General features: G+C 38.8%; 1 protein-coding gene across 1 annotated transcript in view; it reads left to right on the forward strand.

Annotated features, from left to right (window-relative positions):
• EP300 (E1A binding protein p300) overlaps positions 1-19,921 on the forward strand; it is a 103,446-nt gene that overhangs the window by 64,646 nt on the left and 18,879 nt on the right. The window contains exons 9-19 of the mRNA XM_039335546.1: positions 1,479-1,596; positions 2,387-2,558; positions 3,610-3,687; positions 4,558-4,667; positions 4,962-5,117; positions 5,526-5,984; positions 6,141-6,335; positions 7,074-7,230; positions 7,811-7,929; positions 17,438-17,677; positions 18,666-18,754. Of these exons, the coding sequence (XP_039191480.1) occupies positions 1,479-1,596; positions 2,387-2,558; positions 3,610-3,687; positions 4,558-4,667; positions 4,962-5,117; positions 5,526-5,984; positions 6,141-6,335; positions 7,074-7,230; positions 7,811-7,929; positions 17,438-17,677; positions 18,666-18,754 (1,893 nt within the window). The remainder of the gene's footprint in view (positions 1-1,478; positions 1,597-2,386; positions 2,559-3,609; positions 3,688-4,557; positions 4,668-4,961; positions 5,118-5,525; positions 5,985-6,140; positions 6,336-7,073; positions 7,231-7,810; positions 7,930-17,437; positions 17,678-18,665; positions 18,755-19,921) is intronic.

Consider the following 19,921-nt stretch of genomic DNA (forward strand, 5'->3'; position numbering starts at 1 on the left):
AAAGTTATCCTAATTTTCCTTTGCAGAAGAACAGCATCTCCTTTTTATAAAGGAGCTAAAAATAAACTAGGTAGATTTTTTTTTAATGGGACACCCATTGGTCCCTAGGATTTAGGCTTCTGTAGGACCTTTTGAATCTCCATGGATATCTGTAAAATAGCAGCTCCTTACAAGGCATGAGTGTATCAATGGCAAGAAAAAGTTGTCTCATCACTAGAGAAAATGGCAAGAAAGAAAAGTTTAGTATAGTTCCATTGAATTGGAGTTAACCAAGAAAGTTTGAAAATCAAATAATGATCTTAAGTTACAAGAATACAGATTTCAGTTGAGTGTTAGGACATTTAAAAAAGTTAAGGGAAGTAGTGAGTTTACTTTCAGTATACGTTTGGGAGCAGAGGCTGGAAAGCCCTTTGTTGATAGAGTTTTAATTTGGATCCCTGTATTAACCACAGATATAGTGGATGGTGGAAGCAAAAAAGCATACACAGAGATAGCTAGGAACAGCTTATGAAGTAACAAAGCAAGCTGGTTAAAGACATGGTAGTTGTAATGATTAAAAGAAAAGTACTTTGTTCATACTTCTGCACATTGTCAGTCATCTTTTTCAGTTTCCATAGCTCTCATTGTTAAAAATCCTTTGGGCCTAGACTTCAGCAGCTATGATCTACTGGCTCTTGTGGTAAACCGTTGAAAGAGTCGACTGTAATTTTCTATCATAGCTATACAGTATGAAAGCTACAAAGTAATTCCAGAAACCCAAGTAATCCAGTACTTTCTGTTGATCTGATAGGACTGTAAAAAGGTTGCATTGACTATGCAGCAGTCAATACGATCTTTTGTGCTTGGCTATATTCTGTATTGTATTGAACTACAATTCCTGTTACTTCCAGGTAGCATGGGCAGTGAAAGCTTTGGTCTGGCACATTTTGGAGGGGTCCTGAGTCAAGGAAGGCTGTTCTGTTAGATATCCTTTATTTATTTGTGCTGCTGTGATTTGGCAAGACTATTTTGTATTAAACTTAAATAAGGCTGGGTGTACAAGCTTTCAGTAAGTTTTTTAATTTTTTGGGAGGGGCAACATAGCTACAGAGTTCCTATATTCTTCTCACCTATAGCAGCATTGATAAAAATACCATAAGAAAGATAAAATACTTGTTGGCTAAATAAATCCCTGCTCATTCCTATTTTGATGTAGCTAAATTAAAATCACTTGAGTTGCTTCCCTCCCTTCTTGGCACCGATATTTTAGTTCATAAGGGTAATGTTTTCTGGATTCCTAAATATACTGGGAAGTGTTGGGAATTGTTTTGATTTATCAGCCAACCAACTACTTTTTATTCCTAAAGGAAAAACATTAAAGTGGAACATGGTAGTGTTCTGTAATACAAAGCTTCACAATTTCTGGTTTGCTTGCTTATGAAATAGTAGCTGTTTGACTTGAGGGTCAGATTTAACATTTGTTTCTTATATTCCTCTAGAGTACAAGCCATATTTCCAACTCCTGATCCTGCAGCACTGAAAGATAGGCGCATGGCGAATCTTGTCTCCTATGCTCGGAAAGTTGAAGGGGACATGTATGAATCTGCAAATAGCAGGGTATGCTATTAGTATTTTCTGGAGTCATATTTCTCACACTTTTCTAAATGCCTGATCCTTTTCTATGTATACTCTGCTAAAAATGTATTCTTTTCTATCATTACGAGATGTGTATAAAGCAAATAATATAAAGAGACTACTTCAGTGATGCTAGTGAACCATTATGTGTATATAGTTGGATTACAAAATCAATTACAGTCTTTTAAACTCATTTATTTTGTTCAAGGAACAAAATTCACCCCAAAGCAATGTAGGTGAATGTAGTTTTCATGGTGCTCTAACATAATTGGATAGATCCTAACAGTGAGGAGCAGCCTGTTATTCATTCCTGTGGTAGGATATTGCATTAGAGGCAGTATTGCAGACATGCCTTAGAATGAGGATTAAAAACCATACAGTGTATGATATATTTTATATGGCCTTGAGGGTACATGTAATATCAAACCTTATATTACACTCCAGATGGTACTACAGTTTAGTGTCCCAGTTTGTATTGCAGAGTTCTGATGGCAAGAGAGGGAAATCTGATTATCTAGGAGCCTTGGCGCTTACTACAGTCTAACCTCTAGGTATTCTTAACTCCCACCTACCTGTCCAACCAATCCACATCACTACATTGTTTAGCTTTCTATATGCAGAACATGCATTACAGTGATAGCTCTTTTATTAGTATTGAATAAACATCAAATTCTAAGGAGTAAAATCCATATTGTACACCTGGAAGTTTAAAATTAGCAAATATATATGTATCATTAATTTTTATTTAATATACATATCTTTCCCATTATAGGCAGAGTACTACCACTTACTAGCAGAGAAAATTTATAAAATCCAGAAGGAATTGGAGGAAAAGAGAAGGACCAGATTGCAGAGGCAAAATATGATACCAAATGCCCCAGTCATGCCACCGGCTCCTATGAGTCAAGGACCCATGGGGCAGCCACAGCCTGGAATGACAGCAAGTAAGTGTTTAAATTAACCTGTGTAATTAATATTCGAAAAAATTTAATCCTTAGCCAGTGAAGAATCAAAATAACAGTTGTGATATCTTAGAAATGGGCTCATAAGCTTATTTAGAATTTATAAATGACAATTTCCATGTGGAACAAGTTGGCAAAAATGATTGGTGAATTTCTTACCAGTGGGAAAAACATTCACCAACTGCTCTCCATAACATGGGCTGGCACTGGGGAAAGAGTCAGATTTTGAAGATGTTTAGGTTTAGTAATCTATCAGAACTTAATTTGTGGGACAAGGGGGGATTTCCCATCTTTTCTGCTTTACATTCCTATTGTTTCCTTTCTGTTGCTTACACTAACACTTTCTTACTTATTCAGTCTTACTTGTTTTTCTCATCTAGTAAACAATGAGCAAAAATTACACACTGGTACCTGATTTCTTCTTTCTAAGCCAAGATGGCGATACAGGGAAATCACCAGTACCAGAAGGGAGAAGGTGTGCCCACAATAGCCAGAAGCAGCCAACAGCCCTTTCTATAACATCAGCATGATTGTTACCAAGGCATCACAAACTGAGCATACAGAAAGGCTTGTGATAGAAGATGAAAAACAACAGTTGGATCAGATAAATATTCCCCACTTTGGGTTGGGGATCAAACAAAGGTTCCATTATTTATTTATTTGTTAAATTTATTTGCCGCCCATCTTGCTATGGGGCTACTCTGGATAGCTTACAACAATAAAATAAAAAAAGAAATAAAAAAATGTAAACATAGCAATAGCAAAGGAATAACACAATAAAGTACAATAATATGAAATTTAAAAAGATGGGCTGAGGGGGACCAGGAAGCCTAGGGGGAAGGTGGGGTCAGCTAATTAGTCCAATAGCTATCTCCAGTGATGTTCTCCCCTAGCAGGACCCCATATGAGAACATATGTTTAAAGAATCATTTACCAAGCATAATTGGAGGGATATGTGAATGAGCCTTTATAAATTACCTAGGATTTGTGAAAAAGTCTTAATTTAATTTTTGGGATTTTGTCTACATTACAGATGGTCCTCTTCCTGACCCAAATATGATCCGTTCCAATGTGCCAAACCAAATGGTAAATCGCATGCAGACACCACCAGGTGAGAATTTAGGAATCCCTCTCATATGACATTTATCATTAGATTTAGGAAATTTTGTATTTAAGTTGTGTCTCATTCTGCCCTAACAATTTCTTACTACTATGACTGGCTTTCCACATTCAGTATTTCAGTTCTCGAATACTGTAGCTACTCTTGTTTTGCCACTTTATACTTTTTCTCAATAGATACGTCATTTATCTCTGTCATGTTATTGCTTCTTATGTGACATAATCCACTGGCATTAACACTTCCAGTATATCCAAGCAAAGCAAGTTTTCCTTGTCCTTCAGATGAATGCTTTCTGTTTTAGGCAAAGTAGTTTCCTTTATCTCAAAGGGGCATATACCATGCATGTTTCTTCCTTTTTATCAAGCAATTGTCAACATTTTTGCAAATTTTAATTTTTAACCCATCTTTTTCTGTTTGTTGGTTTGTCAAGTCTTGCTAATGGAAACAATATACAGCTTATCTAGGCCAACATTAGTAATTACACATAGACTCTTGCTTTGTATTTTTTATCTTTGTATTTTTATATTAGCCTCTAGCTGTGTTACAAAATACCTATGCTAAATGGCTCTCAAATAACACGATAAAGCCTTTGCTTCAGTTTAACTTAAAGCTTCATACATGTAGCATTTCAAAAATCATTGCTTTTCCATTATTTACTTCAATGTTGTCAAGTCAAAACCTCTTTCTAAATAATTATTTATTGATTGTTTTATATTTATTTATTTATCCATTATTTTTTCACTAGTACTGACTTGCCCGTAACTGCTCTTCCTTTTTTGCACCTTTTTAAAAAATATGTGTAGCACATCAATATTCTCTAGTGAGCACTGTAAACTTTTATTTAAATGTGAACATTGACAGGAATGAATCAGTTTGGCCCAATAACTATGTCGATGCCATCAGTTGGACCCCGGCAAACCCCTCCTCTTCCACACCCTGGACAGCTAAACCAGACTGGGAATATAAATCAGGTTGGTTGATTCTTCTGTGTGTTATTAGTTGTGATTTCTATATTTTCTGATAAATTAGCTGGTAAAGCTAGTCTTTTGTATAAATGTGATGTTTTGACCATATTTTAATTAGTTCTGTCTTGAAGTATTCTTTGGAGAATGGATTGATCAGTCGGTGGAAAATCTATAGATAGACATATAAATATTACTTGCAGTTTAGAAGGGGATATTTTGAAACAGTTTTATTGGAATGTTAGCTAATATAAAAATTAATGCCATTATATAGGGTTTCTATTGATTGATGTTTTCTTATAGATTGGATTTTCTCCACGTATGCAACCACAAGGGGTTGGTCAGTCTTCTGGTCAAAGTCAATTTGTACCACAGAACCAATATCCTGCATTGTCCCCTGGAATGACTCCAGCTAGCGCACCTATGACTCAACCTGCCAATCAGACTCCAGCTTCTCAAGTATGTCTTGAGAAAATCTTTTAATAGCCTCTTTGATTACAGACCTGTCTATAGCTAAAGTAGAGAAATGAAATGTACAAAACTGAAACAAGGTTCTTCATATAAGCTTGTCAGTGGCATCATCAGTTTTCTTTGTAACTTTGTTTTTGCTGAATTCTTTTATCTTTTTTTTTCTTTACATCTTAATTAATTGACTGTAGCTCATTTTTCTGTGAGTGTGGGGAGAGGTAGGCCAGTGTTATGCTCATTTCCCAGAAGGGATTACCAGAAAGTCCAATTGCTATTGCTTCCTCAGAATATCTTGTTTTTGAGATAATAGTTGAAGGAGGGATGGGAAGATGGAAGTGAATTTGGACCCCAAATCTCCAAATACAGTATATTTAGAACCTTTTTTTTTTAAATTTGCAGGCACAAATGACCAACTCTTCATGTCCTGTAACATCTCCAGCAGTGGCTCCTGGCTCTCAAGGGGGTCATATTCATTGTACTCCCATTCCACAGTCTGCATTGCATCGTAACTCTCCTTCTCCAGTACCAAGTCGTACTCCTACACCTCATCATACGCCCCCAGGATTGGTTTCCCAGCAGCAGCAGCCACCTGCACCACAACAGGCAACTATTGCCTCTGCCCCTGCTGCTGTTTCTCAAATACCACCTTCTGGGCCCCAGTCACAAACTATGCACCACTCTCAGAGGCAAACTCCAACACCCCCACAGGCTCAGTTGACTCCTCAAGTGCAGCCTCCAGTTTCTGTTACCCCTTCTGCAGAGCAGCAGTTGCCACAGCAACCTCTTTCACAACAGAGCACAACTGCATCTGTACCCACCCCAACTGCGACACTGCAACCTCAACACCCTACAACACCTGTAAGAAAACTTTTCTATTATTTTTCAAAACTGCAACTTCAAACAAAAATCTTTTGGAGTGTACATTTTATAAGGATAAAAAGAAGCAAAAAATAAATTTGGTAAAGTCATGTGGCTTCTCTCCTTATTTTTGGCTTTATTGTTTTTCTTTTCTAGCTTTCACAGCCAGGTGCAAATATTGATGGGCAGGTTTCAAATCCACCATCCACAAGCAGTGCAGAAGTAAACATTCAGCAAGCTGCTACTGAGCAGCAGCAGCAGCAACAAACTTTACCTGAAATTAAAACGGAAGCTAAAATGGAAGAGGAGGACTCTGAACATACAGATCATCAAATAGATGAGAAACCAGAGGTGACTAAAGGTCGATAAAGTTAGGCATATCTGGAAGTCATTAGTTTGGGAGTGGATGCTCTATTTATTCCACCATTCTGACTAAATGGCTAATAAATAAAACTAAAATGCATAAGCTGGAGACTCGATGGGCAGGTTTTCTCTATTTTAGAATCTTTCTTTGTATCTCTTGCTGATGTTAGGTCCAGTACCAGCAACGTCATGAGTAGTTATACATTGAAATGAAAACATGCCATCATGAAGGAAAGTGATTTTCTCTCCTTTTAACCTAATTCTGTATTCAGAATATGAGTGTCTTGCAAAAAGTACTTTAGTCAAGGAGAACATATGAAAAATAGCAAAGGAATAATGGTGATCTAACTAAATTTAGATTATTTATAATATTGGGTAGAGCGAAAGGTTATATCTCCAGATACTTTGGATTTCATGTTTCATCAGCCATAGTCACCGTAGCCAATGGCAAAGTACTGTAATCCAGAATTCATGAGAGGCACAACGCTGCATATGCCTAGCCTACATGTACTATAAAGCCTGCATTTGATTGTGGCCAAATCTGTGCTTACCTCATGGCCGTACATGCAGTTTAGGTGTTTTCTATGTCCTTTCCTATAGGTTCAGAGGGAATGTATTTCTATCAATGTTGACAATACAAAAATATCTATGCAGGAGAGGAGTATTCTCTTAAACTGCTATATATAGAAAATATATGTATTGTTAAATTTACAATCTGTTTTCCAGATTAAAGTAGAACCCCTAGCAGATGAATGTAAATCTGAACCAATGCAACAGGAGGAAAAGAAACCAGAAATGAAGCAAGAAGTAAAGGAAGAGGAGGAAAGGCCTAGTACTCCAGGTACCCAGTCCTCACCAGCTTCTGGGCAGTCAAAGAGAAAAAGTAAGTTGATTTTTTTTTTTTTTTTTTTGGCCATCATCGTATGGAGGCAAAGTCATTTTCTTCAACTGAAATTTGAATTTATGTTTAACATTTTGGTACTAGAAATACTTTTCCAGAAATGACTTATCTGTTAGAAGAAATATCTATGAAATGCAGCTGTTTAATATTAGAAAAACAAAATACATTGTATAAATTAACCCTACAATAATCCTAATCCTAACTGTTGTCAAAGTCTAGATCAGTGGTTCTCAACCTGTGGGTCGGGACCCCATTTGGGGTCGAACGACCATTTCACGGGGGTCGCCAAACAAGGCTGTCCGCCATTTTTTCCCCCTTTTCTTTGGCCCCGTCCCTGGCACCCGGTGATGTATAAGTGGTTGGGGGTCACCACAACATGGGGAACTGTATTATGGGGTCGCGGCATTAGAAAGGTTGAGAACCACTGGTCTAGATCGATAAATTCTGTCCAGCATTGGACACTGAATACTGACACTGCACTTAACGCATTACTTGGATATTAAAATAGGTAACTAATCTTTGTTGGTATGTCACCTTCAATCTTCCATAATTTTTTTCAAAGTTTTCAAGCCAGAAGAGTTGAGACAGGCACTTATGCCAACTTTGGAGGCACTATATCGCCAGGATCCAGAGTCCCTTCCTTTCCGGCAGCCTGTGGATCCTCAGCTATTAGGAATTCCTGTAAGTGCATTTTTTTTTTAAAAAAAAAATTGTCTTAACATGTCATTATGTTGCCAAATCTTATATATATGGAGCCCTTGCTTAATCCTAACTGGGTCCGGAATTTCAAATCACTAAGCGATGCATTCATTAGGCAAAACATTAGATGACCATACTGCTTAGCAATGGCTGTTTTGGTAGTCCCAGTTGCAATTTTAAGCCTCATGCTTCTCCTGCCCTGCCACTCTGACCTCCACTTGCCTATTTCTTCTTATCTGCATCCTTTTGACCACGGCTTTTCAAACAGTGGTATGCGTACCACCAGTGGTACTTTGGCACCTGGTAGGTGGTACATGACCGTCCTAGAGAAGTGGTAGCAGAGGGGGAGAGGAATGAGCTGAAGCGACGGCAGCACCGCACAAGCCTGAGGGAGAGAGAGCTAGAGCTGTAGGGCTGTCAGGGCTCGGCAGAAACCCCACGATCGGCGACGGGCTGCAACTGATCGGCACTTCCTGGAGCTGGAGGTGCACTGAAGACGCTTGCCGCCTTCTCCATGCACCCCCTGGGGACAGGGCAGAGACAGTGGAGGGGCCCTTCGCTGACTCCAGGCTGCCCTGCAGATCTAAGGCTGAGTGCATTCCAGCTTTGATGGCCCCCAACGGTAGATCAGCGTCATGCCCGCTCGCTGACCTAACCTCGCAGCCACCAGGTTTCCCTTTCACTAGGACCGTCCCTGCCTGTGTTAGATAGCTACACCTGCAGTGCTGGCAATCTCTCCCCCTCCTGTCATCCCTTCCTGAGCATGGAGGAAGGAAGAGAAGCAGCGGAGGGAGGGAGGGAGGAAGGAAGGAAGGAGCGAGCTGGGAAAGGTACTGCCTTCTGAGTGCTTCACAGGTTCATTTTTTTAAGCTGCCAGAGGCTGTGGGCAGGAGGCTTCCCATTTTGAGCCCTCCCCCTTCATTGCCTCTGTGTGGCTCTTAGCTCACGTCTCTCAGACCCATTCACCCATTCACGTGCGAACGTGTGAGGTTTGTCACCTCTTCCAGCCCACGCTGTGACTGAGAAGGAAAAGAACGGGAGAGGTAAGGGAAGCTGCGATGGGAGCTTCTTGGAGCCTTCCAAGGGGCTGGGTAGTACTCCAAAAAACCCAGCTTTCATTAGTTTGCAGTCTGCTATCGCAGAAGGTCTCTGTTGAGGGCGCGGGGCTGCAAGAGGTGAGAGAGAGACACACCCCGCACTGGCTCACTCATGTGCACACATACACACACGTGTGCGGGTCTGGGAGAGGTGAGCTGAGCCACACAGAGGCAATGACGGGGAGGGGAAACCTCTGCCCACCGCTGCCTGCCTGTTGCCACCTCTGCCTGGAGCCTCTGGCAGTTAAAAAAAAAAACAGGGGAGGGAGGGAACTTGGTTGGAAAGGCAACTTGGTTGGAAATGCCCCCAGTTTGAAGGAGGGCTGTCGGTGATGGGCAAAGCCCAGGATCAGCATGCACTTCTGCAGGGTTGCAGGGGTGAGACAGAAGACCAAGGACCAGTGTTTCCAGTATGCACGGAAGAGAAAAGGAGGGGGGAGAGAGGAGAGGCTATAAAAGGAGAAGGTTTTGTCAGGAGAGGGAGAGAAAAAAAAGATAATGGGGGAGAGAAGGGGAGGTTCACGGAAGAGAAAAGGGGAGAGAGAGGAGAGGCTATAAAAGGGAAGAGAAGAGAGGATATAAAAGAAGGAGGGGAGAGAAAGGATATAAAAGAAGGGAGGAAAGAAAAGAGGATATAAAAGGGGAGAGGAAGGGATATAAAAGAAGGGAGAGAAGAGGATATAAAAAGGGAAGAGAAGAGGGTATAAAAGAAGGGAAGAGAAGATATAAAAGAAGAAAAGAGGATATAAAAGGGAAGAGAAGAGGATATAAAAGGGGAGAGAAGATATAAAAGAAGGAGGGGAGAGAAAAGATATAAAAGAAAGGGGAAAGGATATAAAGGGGGAGAGAAGAGAGGATATAAAAGAGGGATGAGAGAAGAGACAATATAAAAGGAGGAGTGGATCTGGTTTCTCCATTGACTTTGTTTGTCAGAAGGTTGCAAAAGGGGATCACATGATCCTGGGACACTGTGACCATTATAAATATGAATCAGTTGCCTAGCATCCAAATGTAGATTGACCATGGGGATGCTGCAACGGTCATAAGTATGAAAAATGGTCATAAGTTACTTTTTTCAGTGCCGTTGTAACTTTGAACAGTCACTGAGTGAGCTGTTGTAAGTCGAGGACTACCTGTATTTTATCACTTCCCCCCCTTTTGGGGGGGGGTTATCAAGTTTTTGACACCTTGCTAGATGACTGGTGGTACTCGAATATTGCCATATCCTAAAAGTGGTACAATCTGCGAAAAGGTTGAAAAGCCCTGCTTTTGACCACCCTGCACTCCTCCACCACTGCCCGCTGCCTTCATGAGGCAGCTGATGGCCATATGCAGCCTTCCTGAAGCATTGTGTGGCCAGCAGCTGCCTTGCAAAGGATCTGATCGAGTGTTCATCATCAATAGCAAGAGGTAAAAGGCAGTGAAGGTCAGCTGGGGTGACGAGATGCAGGACGGTAGGGCTGTGGAGAGCAGGTGGTCAAAAGGGCACAGATGCAAATTGAGATAGATGGGTGAGGGAACTTGAAGCACACTCTGTGGTCATAAGATCATCCTGGTTCATAAAGGTAGCTGGGCTGCCAAGTGCATAAATTTTGATCATGTGGCTGTGAAGACACCACATTGGCCATAACTTTGACAACTGATTGTAAATACCATTAACTGAGTTGCAAGCCCAAAAAGAATATGCAGTGAGGGTAGCAAAAAGGAGTTCAGCAGCTATTATGATTTTTTTTCTCATACACAAGATGGGGAAGTGAAAGCTACCATCTGCCATTATACGAGGGCAATTTGGAAATAAACCTCCATTTGGTTATCAATGACAGACACGTGCAGATACAGAATTTTTATTCTACAGTACACATTAGAAAACTACAACATTACATTACTTTTTGACATAATCGCCATTCAAATTGAAGCACTTGTTATAATATCTTACAAGGTTACAGTGTGCAGGCGAGCATTATCATGAATCAACACCATACCAGAAGTCAGCATACCCCGACACTTGTTATGGATGGCTCATCTGAGTTTTCATAACGTTTCACAGTAGACTTCTGAATTGATGATCGAACCACGCTCCATGTACTTCACTAGCAGTACTCCTTTGGCATCTTCACATTTGGTGGGATTTTTTGCGTTGTGTTGGTTCACGATAATGCTTGCCTGCACACCGCTAGACACGCCCAAGAACTTTTGAAGCAGTTCCGTTGGGATGTTTTTGATCCCCCCCCCCCCCGTAGCCCAGATTTGGTGCCGAGCGACTACTGCTAAGGAATTTCAAATCTTGTAAGATGTTAATGACAAATGCCTCGATTTGAATGGTGATTATGTCAAAAAGTAATGTAATGTTGTAGTTTTCTAATATGTATAATAAAAGTCCTGTATCTGCGAATGTCTGTCATTGATAACCAAATGGAGGTTTATTTCCAAATTTCTGGCGTACCATGTAAGGCAGTGGTTCTCAACCTGTGGGTCGGGACCCCATTTGGGGTCGAACAACCATTTCACGGGGGTCGCCAAACAAGGCTGTCCGCCATTTTCCCCCCTTTTCTTTGGCCACGCCCCTGGCACCCAGTGATGTATAAGTGGTTGGGGGTCACCACAACATGGGGAACTGTATTATGGGGTCGTGGCATTAGAAAGGTTGAGAACCACTGATGTAAGGCAAAATCGGCAGTGCAGGCAGTTTTTGGTGTTTTTTTTTTTTATTGAAACATTTTTTAAATTTTACAAAACAAATCCCCTCCCCAGACCCCCCCTCCCTTACCCTCCCCCACTTCCCCAAACCTCCCAAACCCTCCCCCAACCTTCCCAGAGTTGAGTACAGGCTTAATTAAAATTTTTCAGAAAAAGAAAAGAAAAACTTGAAACACATATAAATCCTAAACAAATCTGGATACCTTAAATTAAATACTCTAAACATTTTCTAATATGCTTATAATGTTATCCATCATTCTATATAAACTCCCTCCAAAACACAAATTTAAACATTACTTTGTTTAAACATCTATACCTACAATATAAAATCTAATATAAATCATAAGCAAATCTGAATACATTTAATTAAACAAATTATACTCCCTCCAAAGCACAAATTTAAACATTACTTAAAACTTAAAACATTAAAATCCCCTTATACGCATTAAAATCTTACCAATAACAAATTCCATCTTAAAAATAATAATAATAATTAAAAAAAACCCAAACATTGAACACATTATAATATACTCCAAACCTTTTCATATCATACTTATATTATTATCCATCATTCTTTATAAACTCCCTCCAAAACACAACTTTAAACATTACTTAAAACTTAAAATATTAAAATTCCCTTATACACATTTAAATCTTTACCAATAATAAATTCCATCCACAATAGACACATTAAACATTTAAATCTTTACCAATAATAAGTTCCATCCACAAAAAACACAGTCCTTATCAGTCTCAATTGTCCATATAAAATTTTCATTCGATCTCCATCCTTATCAGTCTCTCTTATCCATAAGGCTCGAAAGAAATGCTTTGAGATCTGCCCTTAAAGGTTGCTCCGAAATTATAAATCCTGACTCTCCCGCCGGCTCAGAAGCCAATATATGTGAAGATTCCTTAAACTCCTTCTTCTGTTGGTCTTTTTCTTTACTATTATATGTTGCACAAGTTGTCCTCCGCCCCTTCCTCTCAGCTTGTTGCAGCCCCTCAGACTGAGATTTCCCATTTTCCATTTCTTCAGACAGCAATTTTACCCTTGAGGGTTGCTCCCGAATCTTTATAAGTCTTGCTTCTCCCGCAGGTTTAGAAACCAATAGATGTGAGGCTTCCTTAAACTTCTTCTGTTGCTGCTTCTCTTTACAGTTATATGTTGCACAAGTTATCTTCTGCTCCTCTATCTGAACTTGTTGAGGCCCCTCAAGCTGAGGTTCCCCAATTTTCATAAGTATAGGCTCTTCAGGGTATAATTCTACATTCTTTTCTTCCAAGGCTTTAAACTTAGTAGATGGCGATGAACATACCCCCAGAACCGAAGTATAAAAATCTTTTGCTTGAAAAACAGTATTAAGTCTATAACATATCCCCAGGTAATTCACCACCATTCCAATCGGAACATCCCATCTGAACGAGATTCGTCTCTTTTTAAGTTCATCTGCTAAAAAAGCAAACTCCTTTCTTCTTCTTAAAATTTTAGATGGGATCTCCTTTAAAATTATAACGTCTTGTAGGGTAATTTGAAATCTCTTTTTATAAAAAGCTTGTATAATTTCATTGCGCAGGGATCTTTTCCCAAAGTAAATTACCACATCTCTTGGCAAATTCTTTTGCACTGCCACCACAGAATTAACTCTAAATAATTTTTCAATTTCACTAAGTATTTCCTCTTTTTCTTTATTCAAAATCACAGCAAAGTCCTTTGCAACCATCTCTTTCAGATCTCCTTGCAAAGACTCTCTCAAGCCTCTGATTCTTAAGGCGTATTCCATTTGTCCATATTGAAGCATAAGAATCTCATTTTCCATTTCTTTTTCCATACTTTCAAATTTTTCCTCCATCAATTCCACTTTTTCAGCTACCTCTTCCACACGGGAATTCAGCTTTTCAAAAACAGAGGCAACTCCTTTTAAAGCCCAAACTATATCTTGCCTCAAAATCTTATTATTTTCCTCTAAAATCTCTTTCATTTCTGCCCTAATTTGAGATATAACATTTCCCATCATATCTTGCAGATCCTTCACCATTATTGGCTGAGCCAAGGAAGAAGGTGAGGCTATTGATTTGGGAGCTGTAGGAATCCCTGGACGCTTTGGAGCCATCTTAAAAAAAAAAATCTTTACTCCTTCTTGAGAATTACAAAAATTAAACAAAAGAAAAAGAGAGATTAAATCCAAAAAAAAATTTCAAAAAAACCTTCAAAAGGAGGTCATTATAGCAAAAAAAAAAAAAAAAAAAATACTAAACACTTTGGGGCCACAGAAATTAAACAAAAGAAAAAGAAAGATTAACTCCAGAAAAAAAATCAATAAATCCTTCAAAGGGAGATCATTATAATAAAAAAGGGAAAGAAAAGGAATTAAATAAAAAGAAATCCATTCCATTTTTTTAAAAAAATACAAAAAACAAAACAGAAAAGTTAAACAAAAATAATAATGCCTCTAAGATCCAAAAAAACCGATCGCTATCTTATTTTCCCTTTCAGCAAGAAAAAAAAATCATTAAAAAGAAAAAGAAAGGGAAAGAGAAACACCAGGAAGCCTGCCTTTAAAAGTAAACAAAAATAATAATGCTTCTAAAATCCAAAAAAGCCGATCGCCATTTTATTTTCACTTTCATCAAAAAAAGAAGAAGAAGAAGAATAAAACATCCATTCCAATCATTAAAAAGAAAAGAAAAGAGAAAGGGAAAGAAAAACACCCAAATACCTACCGATCACCATTCTAGCTTCCCAAAAGGAAAAATAAAAAAAATAATAAAAAAAAACGCCGGAAAGTCTGCCGATCGCCATTTTACTTTCCCTTTCAGCAAAAAGTAAAAAGTAAAAAGAGGGAATATAAACGTAAAAATAAATTTTTAACTAAAAATCCATATAAAGTCAAAGAAAGTAAAAGCTAATCCTCCAGTCAACTCTGTCCGCTTCTAAAAAACTCACCAGATCTCTTTAAACGCGGAGGTGGTTGCAACGGCTTGTTTTGTCCCTAAGGACAAAAGCAGCTGGGAAGCGGAGACAGTCTGAACTCCATGGGAGCACTCTTTTCACCCCCCAAAATATATTGGTGTATAAGAGGCTCTACCACTATTCAGACAACCCTCTTCCCCCCCCCTTTGCCCGGGAGGGGGATTTTGAACCGCTGAACAGCTGGTGTCCGCTGTTCATAGCGATTCATTACACTTACCCAGGAGGACGGCTACAAAGTAGCCACCATCGCCACGCAGATCCCGGTGTTTCTTTTTAACATCTATACCCAGCACTCTACGAACTGCACTGATTCATAAGAAGGTTTTGGGTGCAATTCAAGATGCTGATTATCTTCTAAAAATCCTGTGTGGCATATGGCCAGGCTACCTGCAGGGCTACTCCCCCCCCCTTTTTTTTCCCCTGCTCACCCTGCAAGATCTGGTAGGGTGTTCTCAATGTCCCTTCTATGAAACAGTGCCATCTTAATGGTTGTGTTTCTTAATGATTGTGTCTGTCCTGTGGAACAGGCTCCCCCTCAAGGATTTGGATGGTCCCAATCCTGTTAGCCTGTCACAAGATAATGAAAATCTGCAGTTTCCTCAGGAATTTGATTCAGGTGGTTAGATGTACTCTGCTATTGTCAATGTTATTGTTTATGTTTAACTGTCTAGGATTAGGTTGTGGGTTTTTCTATGTTTTAATCCTTGCAACTTGTGTTAGATGGGCAGCTATATCAATCAGTCACTCAGGACAACGTTTCTGTGGTACATAGCCTGGCCTTTATTGCAACTATAGGTTCTTTGAATTTGGGCAAAGTAGGTTCCTTAGAGCAATCTGTGAGCTAATCATAATTTAAACTTCATTATATCTGTCTTGATGCAGTTTTATGCTGTTCAAATTATGTAAATATGTGTAGGTGCATGTAAATATTATACATACATATACACAAATAAGTGTGTGTGTCTTAGTGATTTGAGGGTGGGTTTGTTTGGCTGAGGAATGAAGTATTGATATTTATTTTATTCAATTTATATTGCCATCCACTTGATAGGTGATTGAACAGGTAATAAAGGATTTAAAAAATCAAAATACATACAAAAATGGTTGAAAGCTCATACATGGTACCAGAGGCGGTAACTCACATTCCTACTAAAGCAAATTCACATAGCAACCTGGCCCGGTGCCAGTGAGAAGAACCAAGTCTTCAGGGCCTTCAAAACTAGTAGGGTCAGGAGCAGCTGGATTTTAGATGTAGGTGAAGTTGTTGCTCCAAGAAAAGGCACACCTCCTGGAATCCCATAAAGCGATATTGTAGAGTAGTTGGGACCTGCTTCGTGCCAAGCTTGTCTGATCTTGTTGAAAGAGCAGAGATACAGGTGGTCCTCGACTTACAACCACAACTGAGCCCAAAATTTCAGTCGTTAAGTGAATTTTGCCCCATATTATGACCTTTCTTGCCACAGTTATTAAGTGAATCACTGCAGTTGGTAAGTTAGTAATTTGGTTGTTAGTAAATCTGGTTTTCTCATTGACTTTGCTTGTCAGAAGGTTGCAAAAGGTGATCACATAACCTTGGGATGCAGTAATAGTCATAAATACGAACCAGTTGCCAAACATCTGAATTTTGATCATATCATGGGGATACTACAAAGACTGTAACTGTGAAAAATGGTTATAAGTCACATTTTTCAATGCCCTTGTAACTTTGAACGGTCATGAAATTGTTATAAGTTGAGGACTGCCTGTAATTGGAGATAAGACAGTCCCACAAATATCCAAGCCCTGTGCCATGTAGAGCTTTATGGTAACAGTCAGCATTCTTGAATTGTAATTTGAAGTTCATTGATAACTAGCAGCTCTGCACAATATTGCTGTTACATAGGCATATCGAGGTGCAGTTCTAACTATTTATGCTGCTTGATCTGAATTAGCTGTAGCTTCTAAGTGTGTCATGCCTCCCTCCGAGCCTGACTCTGAGGAGGACTTGGAGTTCCCTGTTGAGGCCCAGGAGGGGGTGTCTGTGGCTTCGGAGGACTGTGGGGAGGAACAGGCTGAAGCAGGCCAGGGCCCTTCAAGTTTGGAACAGGGAAGGCAGAGCTCAGGCGAGGAGCAAGGCCCCTCCCCACCAGATCCCAGAGCAAGGAGAGCAGAAAGGGGGAGGGAACAAAGGAGGCAGGCTCACTTGCTCGGGAGGAGAGCCTCACACCCCACTCCACGAGGCACACCTGGAGAGTAGGTATTTAAGGAGATGCTATGGGGTGGGGCATTTGCCGGGAACAAATGTGAACTCTTGTGATGTGAGCTCTTGCACCTGGACTCTTTATATTTTGGATCAAGTTTGTTTCCTGCTGAGTTCTCCTTGCTGTCCTCAGTTTTGCAGTTTGCAGGTTACAGGCAAGCTGGGCGTTGAAAAGATCATACTTTGCTATCTGTTTTACTTTAAAAGAACTGTTTAACTCCATTGACTGTTTTATTGAACTTGTGCCAGCATATGTGGGGGCTATTGGGTGAACGTTGGCAGTGCTTACAAAGACAATTATTCTGACCAGCTAATTGCTTTGCCTCTGTTCAGGGCCCTGGGTCATCACAAAGTGTATGTCAAGAGCAAACCCATGATTAGTGCTTTGGATTGTCCAGTGAGAAGTTTAAGAGGAAAAAAATGAAGTCCAATATTAGAATTGAAGATTCAGAAGCATAATTTATCAATGTCTTGTCTTGGCAGGATTACTTTGATATAGTAAAGAACCCCATGGATCTTTCTACTATCAAGAGAAAGCTTGATACGGGACAGTACCAGGAACCTTGGCAATATGTGGATGATATTTGGCTTATGTTCAATAATGCCTGGCTTTACAATCGTAAAACATCTAGAGTGTACAAGTACTGTTCAAAATTGGCAGAGGTTTTTGAGCAGGAAATTGATCCAGTTATGCAGAGCCTCGGCTACTGCTGTGGACGAAAGGTAAGGAGCTAATAGGTGGGAAAATGTAACAATAGTTAAGATAACTGAATACCTAGTCTTAAGCAATGTGCTTATCATATTGATTGTAAATATAAATATATGTGAAATTGCATTCTGAGAATGTCTCTTTCCCATAACTTTGTTTTTTATCTTCAGCCTTTAATCTATAGTTTTAAACAGTGAACCTTAAAAAGTTTGTCTTATAACTTATATTAACAATTATAATTTGAGTATTGTTCAGTAACCATAAGATTAAATTATTATAATGTAGTAATTAAAGTATGGTTATGGACAATACTGAAGTTCATATACTCAGTACACAACACAAAATTTAAGGAAAATTGGGTAACATAATGTTTAATGCTTAAGGTTACAAATGCTGATCATATTATCCTGGGATAGTGCAACTGTCATAATACATGCTAGTTGCCAAACACCCAAATTTGGATCATGTGACCACGGGGATGCTGCAATGGTCGTAAGAGTAAAAACCAGTTATAAGTCATGTTTTTCAGTTCCATTGTTACTTCAAACAGTTACTAAACGATTGTAAGTCGAGGACTGCCTGTTGTGAATCTTCATCAGGTTTGTACTGATGACAGAAACTATTTCTAAATGTAGACAGTGTTAGTTTTGATCCACCAAAACAGAATTTCTTAGGCAGTAAATATTCATTGCATCGACAGCTAGTTATATCTACACAAATGCATAAAAATATACATCTTTGGTTAAGAAATATAATTTCTTAACCACATATTCTTAACCACACATCCATTGAAGATTTATGAGCTTATGAAGAGCATCGCTCAAAATCTCCCAAAGCAATTTAGTTGAAGCAGTTTGGCGCAAAACAATGCCACTCTTCGTATTTGTCTGACTGGGTATGGTCTATGTTTTCCCACTTAATTTCAGTCTGCAATACTAATTATATTTGACATTCTTATGAGTTTCACATGTTTGTAAGCAACCTGTCCCGCTCTTTTTGCAGTTGGAATTTTCACCACAGACTTTATGTTGTTATGGCAAACAATTATGTACAATTCCACGAGATGCTACATATTACAGTTACCAAAACAGGTAAGAAAGCAATAGTGCACCTACTCACTGTTTTTTGCTTTTTTAAAACTTTTCTCTTTAAATCAATGTTGTCACATTAACAGCAGCAAAAACTAATCTGTGCGGTTTAAAAAAACACATTGAAAGTAGATGCTTATTATTTCACAATTCAGTTTTCATACCTTAAGATAATTTAGACATAACTAATGTATGTCAAGTACTATTGCTTAACAACTGGATTAGTTCAAGACCCACCTGGTTTGGAGTTCCAGCAACAAGAGATGTTGTATACTCTACTGATGCGCCTCAGTAATGTGTGTGTGTGAGCGACTATGTATGTGTATATGTCTATTGTTGTGATGATTTAATCTTTTTGGAAATGCAAGAGATGAAGATTTTCTCTTCTGTTAAACAAAAGGATTGTCATCTGTTTTGGGTTTCTTAGGGAGATGAAGAATTCAAACACAAAAATATTTAATGTATTTTTGTAGCTATATACTTCAGTTAATAAGTCAGTTTTATTACTTCAAGGAAAAGGGTTATTTTTTAACTTTTAATTTGCATGCCATGTTCAGACTATTACTTGTAATAAAGAGTTGCTGTTTAAAGCCAAAATCTTTTTTTGTAAATGACACTTCATGTCCTGATTTTCTGAATATCCAAGCTGATAATATAGCATTACTAGTGTATATAATTTCCTTTTATTACATACTAGAAAAAGGAGTGGAGAAGTGACTTATATGATTCATTCCTTAGCAATTACAGATCTGATAGTGTTGTTTTTGTTTTGCTTTAAAATATTGTCACAATTTTGGGGGTTTTGTGTAGTTGTTTTGGTTTTGGTTTTCCTTTGTGTTTGTGCGCCCTTCCTGAAGCAATAGAGAGACAGCAGTTTCTATAAACTCTTGAACATAATTCAAATCTAAATCAAACGAAGATGGAATCCTCTTAATACAACAGCTATTCCATGCATCCAAATTTATGAACTTCACCTGTTAAGAATGTACAGTGTGCAGCTGCTTGTTATTGCATCTAACATTTCAACAAATCGTGAATAACTGGATAAAATTATTCAAATAACTCCTTTAAAGAGTTGTTGCAAACAAATATTTAAGTATATGCTCCATAAACATTTAATCATTTGCAGGATAGTTTATTTTCATGTCTATCCTGCTCTTTTATATTAGA

This window comes from Crotalus tigris, unplaced genomic scaffold, assembly GCF_016545835.1.
Source record: "Crotalus tigris isolate CLP2741 ecotype Arizona unplaced genomic scaffold, ASM1654583v1 scf7180000017644.4837335, whole genome shotgun sequence".
In the NCBI taxonomy this organism is placed as follows: Eukaryota; Metazoa; Chordata; class Lepidosauria; order Squamata; family Viperidae; genus Crotalus; species Crotalus tigris.